Consider the following 10,064-nt stretch of genomic DNA (forward strand, 5'->3'; position numbering starts at 1 on the left):
CCCCCCCAGGAATCTCACAGTTCAGGCAAGGAATACATTCAGATCTGTGGTCACCAACGAGTCAATCACGATCGACTGGTCGATTAGCGAGCCTCTGACAGTCGAGCCTCTGAAATCAAATGTCATATGGTCGATTAGCGAGCCTCTGACAGTCGAGCCTCTGAAATCAAATGTCATAGGCTTCACGATTGGGAGTGGCGGGATACATGTGGCAGGGCTGAGCCGTGCCCCCTGCCACTGGGGCCAGGCCAGGGGAGAGGGACGATCTCCCTCCGTGCCTCGTGCCACTGGCTGAGTGGGGGCATGGTAGGTCCTGGGTTGCCCTTTCCTTCCAAAAGTGATCTTCACCTTAAAAAGGTTGGAGACCACTGTTCTACAGCACCTGAAGGAGATATCTATACCTGTCTATTTGCCAGTAGGTCCTATTATTCAGGATGCAAATCCCAGCAGCATATCATTTTTTTTCAAAGATACATTGCAGTGAAGGCCTGGAATCAATTCTACAGCCATGATGAAACATATTTGTTGGAGAGATTTGTGGCTTTGACATAATATTCTGGAGATACAGCCAGAGACATACCTAACAATTTCCATGGGCATCTGGCACTACAGAGGAGGAAAATATTTCTTTCCTGTCTTCAGTCTGAAGAACCTTGAAGGCCAGCTGGGGAGAGAATTTTGTCAGTCTGTTTGACCTACCCTGCAGGAGATAGAGCTAGAAGAGTCAGTCTTTTCTGGCAGGAGTTGGGCACTTGAAGCATGGAATATATTATACAAGGCAATCTAGCAAAAATAAGGAAGGAGTCAAACAGCCTAGAGTTGTAGAAGAACAGGTTAGGGATTACTTAGAGGAGCTAGGTGCTTTCAAGTCGGCAGGGCCAGCTGGGGTGCATCCTAGGCTATTGAAGGAATTGGCTGAGGTATTTCCAGAGCCATTAGTTATCCTCTCTGAGAAGCTGTGAAGGCTGTTTGAGTTCCCAGGTGATTAGAAAAGGGCAAGTATAGCACCCCTTTTTAATAAAGGGGAAAAGGAAAATTTCAGACCAGGCAGCCTGACCTTAATACATGGAAAGATCATGGAGCAGGTCCTCAAGAAATCTACTTCTTTTTCTTATGCGTCTATGCCAAATTTGACCATTTTGTTACACATGCTTGTGCTTGCTTATTCTACTTTGCAAGATCTTTCATTGTACATGTGCCTTCAAGCAGCAGGCATTGCAACAGGTGCGGCATTGTTTGAGGCTCTGTACCACAGTCAGAAGCGTTTGAACTAATGGCCGCACTTTTTATTAGTTCGTTGGGGCATCCAACTCTGGTACATAGGTAGCTGAGACGTTGCTACCTTTGCCATGGTTTGTCAGCCCCCGGTGGCAAGGACTCGGCCACTGGAATGTCTCTTTCTTCATTGCCAAGTATTTTCATCACTCTCTTGTTCACATCTGTAGCCACGTCTCTTTGGGTATGGCATCAAGAGGTTGGGTACTGGTGAGGAAGCTCCTGCATGACTTAAGACATCTGTGCACTGCAGGATGGTCATACAGCGGGTGTCTTATATCTTCAGTTTGTCTTGATCATTCTGTCCTGCTGGCCACTGCTCTACTGATGTTAGGTAGAGTGATGCCAGCCAGCAGATACACACTGCTTAGGCTGGTAGGCTTCAGACATCCTGTGATGCACTGGCAGCTATCATTCAGAATGGGGTGAAGGCGCTTAGTATATACAGTTCTCTCCCATACAGGGCATGCATACTTGGCCGAGGAGAAGCTGAGAGACAGAGCAGTAGTTCAGATGGTTGAGGGGCTGGCTCCCCATTTTGAGTTGGTTAATTTATATACAGTGTTGCTATGAGTGCTCACCTTTGCTTTTATCTTCATGGTGTGTGTTTTGTATGAGAGGGTTTGATTGAGGATGACTCCAGGATAAACTGGGTTTGGACAGTGGGATAGTGGGGACCTATCCCCTTTTCAGTACCCTCCATGGCATACACCATTTATTGAGTTTAAGAATGCTAGAGAAAACATCTCCCACTATTCTGTTCATTAATAGATCTATCATCCATTAATTTATTCAGCCCCCTATATAATCCTAATGGATTAGACCTTTCTTTCTGTAGAAAGGTTGATAGTTCCTTCCTTTATCATGAAGAAGCTGTCTGCAGTTAAAGTGTAGCATTGATTTGAATACTATCTCGGTTTTGCTTTAAAATTGACATTTAACCTTGCTGAAATATTATTTGCTAGAGCAATAATTTACCAAGGTACCAAATATGACCTGGGTATAGTTGCCCTCCTCCGCACCTCAGGTCTAATACTAAGACATGTTGTCTATAGTACTGGTCCTGTCTCCTCTAACCTGAGAACAGTGTGGTAAAAAAATTGTAGCACTTCTGTGGGTGGTGCATTTGCAGAGAACTTCTAGAGAAATATAGTTGTGATCCATTGGTCTGTCAGTTATAGATTGCCTACATTCCATAAATATTTGTGTAATACCGTAAGGTTATTGGCTTACAAGGGCATCTTAAGTAGCATAAACAAACCCTTTTTAAAGCTTTTCAGCTTTGTTATGAAAGTGCATGGTGTTCTAAAAGAGATGGGAGTATATTAGAGGTTTTCTTTACCTAATCTGGATAGTATGTGAAGGAAGAAAGGGAGAGGTTGGTTGTTTTCTTCCTGCCCACCCCCAGGGTCTTTCCAAATTTGGGACAGGGGCTGCTTAGTCAAAGAAGACATTTTTCAGCTAGACATTTTTCCTTCTGGCAGAAAGTGAGGGTATTGTAAAAACTTTCAGTGTATTAACCTTGGAGCAATGACCAAGCGGTGCTATGGATATTAGAAAACTAAAATTTATTGTCATGTATCTTGATAGATGATAATGGTTACATTCAGAAACATACTGCAGCTAGTGATTTGTGATGCATTATTAAACCTCAATCTTAACAATGAACAATACCTACTATATTTCAGTACGAGACCAACTGTTTATCCAGTGGGATTGTTACTGACTGTACACAGTTACACTTTTCCTATGAAAAGACAAAGCACCCAAGTGCTCTTTCTTTGCCTGGTGGTTCTCAAAAGCACTGATCAGGACATGCCCCATCTTAATACCAGTGGCATTAGGCAAAACTTGGATAATGCTGAAGTTCCAAATTTTTGCTTTCATGGTAACTCTTAGTAGGTGCAAGCTGAATTGGGGCTTCATATTCATCACTGAAGCAAATAGCTCCAGACCTGAGTGTACAAATAGCCCTGCTAGGAGTAAGCAGAGCCTACAGAGGGGCTCATCAGCAAAGAAAGGTATATCCTGGTAATGGAGAGGTGTGCGGCACAGTAAGAGCTGACATAAGTCAAGCTGAGACAAAAGTTACAAAGGAAATGACAGCAAAGAGCTAAAGACCCTTCAGTCATACAAGAAACAGGAGAAATGGAACCACAATGTAGTGAGGATGGGATAGAGGTGAAAGATGATCTAGGGAAAGCCCAAGAGCTAAGTAGATGCTTTACCTCTGTGCTCAGCGCTGATGCTGATGTGAACACTGGAGGCAAAGGTAGGATGGGCAACAGGGATAAAGTCTCAGATGTTGAAATAGCCAAAACCAGCTGATCAGTCTGAGGTTGACTGACCCCACTACTCTGGGCTCAGTCAGACTCCAGAATGGTTGGGTCTGACCTGACAATACGAGAGTCAGTTGGACCAACCTGATCACACTAAAATCAGTCAGTCAGGCAGACTGAACCACCATGGAGTTGGTTGGGCCAACCCAAATACCCCGGAGTCAGTTGGACTGTCAGTTGGACCCTGGTGTCATTCAGGATGACTTGAGAAGAAAAGAAAGGAAAAAGCTAAAGCAGGAGAAGCTACAAGCTTCTACAGTGAGGACCTTCTTCCAGCCACCAGCTCTCAGTCCCCTCCTGGACACACTCTGCATAGCCCAATGACCCAGGGTTCAGAAGACCAGATCCCAGCCCTGGATGCAGCCATCTCAGGGACAGGACAGCTGGGGAGGGGCTACATATAACACAGCACAGGGAGGTTTTGCCCAGTGCTGAGATGCAGCCTCCTCTAGAATAGGATGCACTGGGAAAAGCCACACAGTGATGCCACAGGGGGAGGGCTCACACAGCACCAAGATGCAGCCAGCTCTGGGATGGGGCAACTGAGGATTGGCTGCCTATAATGTCAAACAGGGATGAGATTGCAATAGAATTGCAATACCCGATCTCATTAGAATCCAAAAGAGTGCAATACCCAATACGAGTTGCCTAAGATGTATCCAACTCTCAAGTGCAGTGGTGGGAGTGTGTGTGAACATAAGACTGTATGGGGAGGGCTTCTCTTGTTCCAAAATGCAGCCAGCTCTGGAGTGAAGCAGCTGAGAATAAATTAAATGATGCAGGTGTAGAGGAAATGTAGGGGGACAATGGGGCCGGCTGGGCCAAGTGGACTGTGCTGCTCTGCAAAGATGAGTGATGCACACTCTGGGACAGATCATCTGGATATAGTGACCCATAAGCCTTAGTAGAATATGCGTGGATGGCAATGTGCATCCCTACAGGGAAAGGTCCTGGCTAGGCTGGCATCATAGCTGTTTCTATAGATGTGCAACAACTGTGACTAGTCCTTTGTAACAAATCAATGTCTGAAGCACCTGCAATTGATATATTTTATATAATACATGATGTATACGTAGTTGTCACCGTTTTATCATGTGTGTAAGTCTGTATTACAAATCATATATCTACCACCAAAGTAGATATTGCCAATTATACCTCTCCTGGTAACATGTGTACCTGTTATTGGTAAGATCTTGATCGGCAATAGACATGCTATCTGTAATGTCCTACGTACAAGGCTGTGAAAGATGGGCTGAAGAGGGCTGGGATAAGACAGCTCCAGGAAGTGCCCACATGGAAGGAAGAAGGCAGGCGGAGGGGTCTGCGCAACCAAGACCAGCAGGGCCCCTCCAGCCCATAGTGCTGTGGCAGTCTCTGGACCAGATGGGGGCAACTGTTGATCCTCCTGGATCATGGTGTATGCATGAGGGCCACCCAGAACTTGAATGCATACAGTTGGACAGAAATTTCTGGAGGAGTGCAGGCTGCCCAGACCTGCCACCCTCCCTTTAGGGCACTGAGACAGAATCCAAAGACCAGACTGAGTCCAGATGTTTGGTGCTTCCATGGCAATAGTTGTAGAAGTGTCTGGGAATCGAACCCAGGTGTAGACAAACCACTGAACCACAAGTGACTCCTTCAGGACCAGATCCTGGGCTAGTAGGAATCATCATCGGCCCCCATGCATCACCCCTTGACGCATCCAGGCATCATCCCTTGCAGCTGAGGATGATTCATCTTCCACGACTGCCTTACGTGTGGCTGCATCGACACAAGTGGCCGAGTGCATGTACACAAGGTGCCGAGCGCACCGTTGTTACTGCGCAGTCCCGTCGCCGCACGGTTATGTTCGGCAGCTCCTACAGCGCTGTTACCGCCGCGCAGTAGCGTCGCCGTCACGTCGGCGTCTCGTTTGGACGCACCCAAAGACGGCTGACCAGGCCGCTCCGGGATGGAGGGGCTCTTCTGCAATTCGGGCACGTGTGTCCGCTCCGATCCCCTCTGCCACAGGCTGGTGCTCACGTTGTCTCCCCTTGCCCCCATGAGATCCCTGCAGCGGGCGGGGGCGGTCCCGGGCCGCGGGCTCCCCGCAGTTGGCGTCCATGTGCTTTTTCGAGCCGTCCTTGAAGAGCCTCGCCGAGCGACCATAGAGTCGCGGTCCTCCAGAGCCACCAGAGAGGCCGCGGCGGGGCCCGGGGAGGACGAGGCGGGGCCGGGACGCGCTCGCAGGTGAGGGGCCGCGGGTGGAGGTCGCTCTGCCGCGGGGCGAGACTGGAGGCGCTCGCACGTCGCGAGCCCCGGGAGCTTCCCGGGCCTTCTCCGAGCGCCGCCGGCGGGGGCTGCTGCAGCCGGGCCGGGACAGGCCGGGGCTCGTGGGGCGGTGGCCGGGCAGGCGGCTTGCTAGGAGCGTGCTGGGTTGCTGGAGGAAACGTTGCTGTGTGAATGAGCCCCAGGCAGTGAAATGACTCCCAGTCCCGGGCCCCAGCATCGGACTGGCATAAGGGACCTCCCTGGAGTCCCACCGCCTGGGGCTGTGATTGCAGCGGCAGGAACCGTGACACTGTCGTTCCTGTGCAGGGAGGTGCACTGTTGCACTCCCCTCTCTCTCCCCTTTCCAGGTTGACTTGCCCGCGCCCGGTGTCCAGCTGCACCGCTCCACAGAAACCAGTGTTCTTCCTTCCCCTGCCTCGCCTCGCCTTCCTGCTCCTCTGTGGGACACAGTGGGGATGGCGACAGCAATCCTGGCTCAGGTAGGACCTCAGCGGAGATCCCGCATGTCCGGCAGGGACAGCAAACCCCAGAATGGTATAGGCCCTTCAGAGCTCCTGGTCCCCAAGCCATGCGGGAAACAAAGGGGACACCGCTCTGCAAGGCCCCTGGGTCTCCTAAGGCGGTGTCTTGTAGGGAAAAATAATTTTTTGGGGTTGCTCATCCAGGCAGGGGGTTGTCCACTTTCATCACACTTTCTCTTGGTGCAATGGCAATGGGAATGCCCCCAGCATAGAGGCAATTTGTGACAACAGAGAGAGTAGCTGCCCCACCACCCTGGGATGAAGCGGACAAATGCACTCCTTTGTCAGCAGAGCCCACCCCCACACTTTGCTGGAACAGCTGTGTTATCTGAGGGATACACAACTTCCCACCTCTGTCCAGGGTAGCCACACTGGTACATCTGTCTAATACAGAGTAAGCCTTCAAGTGAGTTGCGGGGGGTGGAAGAGAATAGAGCAGAAGGGATTAAGTGGGTAACGCTTGTCATTACAGCTCTGGGAGGCCTTTGAGGATGTGGCACTATACTTCACCCGTAAGGAATGGGAGCAGCTGCAAGATGGAGACAAGATGCTTTACCGAGACCAGATGCTGAGGAATTACCAAGCTCTTGTTTCCTTGGGTAAAGTCCTGTATCTTGCTTCTCAGCAGAGCTGTGAGCTCAAAAATGTCCCCTTCCTCCCCTTGTTCCTCTCCATACTTCTTTTGAAGGTTGGGCTGGTGGTATAAATCTGCTTTCTCCCCACTGTTTTGTCATGGATCAGCCCTGTGTTCCGTTTCATATTTTCAATGCAAGATGGAGCCCAAGTGCATCTAACGAGTTGCTGTAAGGTTCTGCCCACGTGCCTTTGTAATATCTCCTTTCGCCACAGATCACGGATTGTGTCTTCACTGTATTTACTTTAAAACTAATGCTCTCAAGTTCACTCTGCTGTTCTATAAATTTTATTATAGTGTGGCTAAGTAACGCTGTGCTTCCTTCAATGCCATGTTGGTGGTTACTAAATTCAACATCAATATTCTTGTTAACACTAAAAGTTAGTAACCAGGGATGTTTGTACATATGCTTGTGCTGCAGCAGCAGGCGGTTTTAAAGCACTGCCATGCATTCATTTGTATAAATGGTGAAATGGTGTGTCAGTGCTGGAAAAATGGCTGTGGCACACTTTTGAACTAAAATGCATCGAAGCTGTTTTAGTTCAAAAGTGCACCGCTGCCATTTTCTGCATGCTGACACGCATTTTCAATGCTTACACAACTGCACACAACACAATGCAGTGCACGTCAGCTTGCTTGCAGTGTAGACTCGATTAATCTCGCAGCATAAAAATGTAAGTGTATAAATGCCCCAGTTGTCCAGAATCTCTTCTTGAAGGATCACTGCATTTAATTTGGAGAACTCTACATTTCATGATGCTTTGGGAACTTCTTCACATTGGGCATATGACCTAGCCATTTTTTTTCTATTTTTCATCTTGCTTTCATCTTTCCTGATTTCCTCCGCACCGCCAACTGGAACTTCAACTTCATTTTTCAGTGTCAGTGGATACAAAATTCTTCTGGGATATTCTCCTTTCAAGAAAATCAAAATTCATTCAGGTGTGGAACATTTCTTTCAAGGAAGATGTTAATCCAGCTTTCCCATAGTATCAGGATATTATCCAAGCCCTTTGTTTGCACCTAGTGGATTTTAGTCAGCATATCAGTAGTTTCTCATCCTATCTACTATTTGTTTTTTTATGTATGTCACTTAATGCTGCTTTTCATATGACAGCCTCTTTTCACTGCTCTTGTCTTCTGCATAAATTACTTGGTCCAAATCCATTTTTGGTGCATATTAAGATTGTGATTGTGATTTCATGGAAACCATGAAACTTTCCATGGTTTCATGGAAACCGCAACATTGGGCATTGTCCATGAAAGTGAGCACTCTCTGTGGAATTCACAAAATAAAAGTAGTGCTGGCTCCCTGGTGGGGTGGGAGCCAATCAGCAGTGAGGGGTGGGGCTGCATGACAGACAGCACCCTTGGCTAATCAGCAGTGATGGGGGGGCCTCACTGTTATAAGTCCATGAAAATAGAAGCTAGCCCCACGATCAGCCCACAAAATTGGCTGCCTGCCTCCTTTATTCTGGTAGGCCCATAGTTAAAGGAAAGCCTCTTTCCCTGTATCCCACAGTGTATCTGCATCCAGCTCTTTATTACAAGGAGACTGTAGTTTGACTTTGAGAAGAAGCCAGGCTTTTGGTTATGAAGGAACTTCCATCGTTTCATCTTTTCTCTTGGCATTCCTTTTCTTTTCTGTGGGGAAAAACTTAGCAAGTAGGACACTGTGTTAGAGTACTTTGCTCTAACAAGATATCAACCCTTCCATTATATTTCCCCTTTTCGTCCTTGTGAAATCTGTCTTTATTGAATGGCCATCTCTCTTTTGTTAGTGGTTCTGTACTGGCCAATTCCATGCTTTGAAATGCAAGTTTTTACAGCTGTAAAAATGTCTTGCTCCTCTTTTTTCCATACCCATAACTCCAGTGAATTGTATCCTACATACTACATTATTAACTAACCTGTGTTTTTTTGTGCATTGTTGTGATGATTCTCTCATTGGGTGAAAAGATTGCAAATTGTAGAACTGAGGAAGCATAATGCTGCTTAATAGAAGTAGACTACAAAGAACTAGGCCAAGTCACATTAAGCAAGGAGGCTAAGGGAAACAGAACTAGAAATAGTCTTAGAAATTTCATAGGTGAGAAATCTGTGGAGCTAGGAAAAATCAAGACTGGGTACAAGGACAGGGAAAGATGTTTAATTCAGTCTAACCTGGTTCTACATAGCCTAACTGCAAAATAATAGAATAGTACATAGAAGGCCTGCTTTCAAATTGGCATTAAGACCACTTTATATTATCAACTGGCTAATGAAAGGTTAATATCCATGTTGTTTCTTACCTTTCCAGGCTTTTAACCGTTCTCCTTATTTGCAAACATTTATTTTTCTTTCTTTACTCTGCCTGATTCTATTCAATCTTGAACAATCAAAGAAAACAGTTTAAAAAAAATCTTATGTGTATGACAGCAATAACAAGAGTTTTGAAGGAGTTTCCTTTTGCAGATTACAAACTAAGAACTTTATTAAAGCCTTCATATAATCATCCGTTTAAATTACTGTATTTCCTCACATAGAATATGCAAGGCACTCAGATTTTCAGCAGCTTTTTTGGGGGAAAGATGCAGGTTATATTCAAGAAAAAAATATATAATGTCATTCAGCTGCCTGCCAAGGCAAAGTTTGTTTGTTTAGCGGACTACTAGCCCTGGGTGCTCCTGGGGAACCTGGACCCCAGGGCTTCTTCAAGGGAGTCTGTCCCCAACTGAAGTTAGAGAGCAGACTGGCTGCCCTTGGTTGGGCTGCTGCTTGCTAGCTGAAGTAAATAAGATTCTGCCCCCAATAGCTATCACATGGTGCCTTATTTCCTCCCTCCTGCTCTGTCCAGGGCACCAGAGGAGGTCACTTCATCTCTGATTCTTGCCTACTCCCACCCCTGCACTTTGAGTTTAAAGAGCCACTGCTTCTGTCAAGCAGAGCCTGCTGCTGTGTAAGTAGCAGTATCTTGGGCAGGGGTGGGCAAAACACAGCCCACCAGGTGATTTTTTTTTTTTTTTTTTTTTTTTTTCCCCCCCC

The 10,064-nt window shown here is 46.9% G+C and overlaps 1 protein-coding gene across 1 annotated transcript in view; it reads left to right on the forward strand.

The window, feature by feature from the left end:
• Positions 1-5,806: 5,806 nt before the first annotated feature.
• The window catches only part of LOC109293953 (zinc finger protein 883-like), an 18,516-nt gene continuing 14,258 nt past the window's right edge, over positions 5,807-10,064 (forward strand). Inside the window, 3 exon segments of the mRNA XM_019512102.1 lie at positions 5,807-5,843; positions 6,233-6,364; positions 6,879-7,005. Coding sequence (XP_019367647.1) covers positions 6,341-6,364; positions 6,879-7,005 — 151 coding nt within the window. The 5' untranslated portion in view covers positions 5,807-5,843; positions 6,233-6,340.

This window comes from Gavialis gangeticus, unplaced genomic scaffold (assembly GCF_001723915.1).
Source record: "Gavialis gangeticus isolate Ggan-Ray unplaced genomic scaffold, GavGan_comp1, whole genome shotgun sequence".
In the NCBI taxonomy this organism is placed as follows: Eukaryota; Metazoa; Chordata; order Crocodylia; family Gavialidae; genus Gavialis; species Gavialis gangeticus.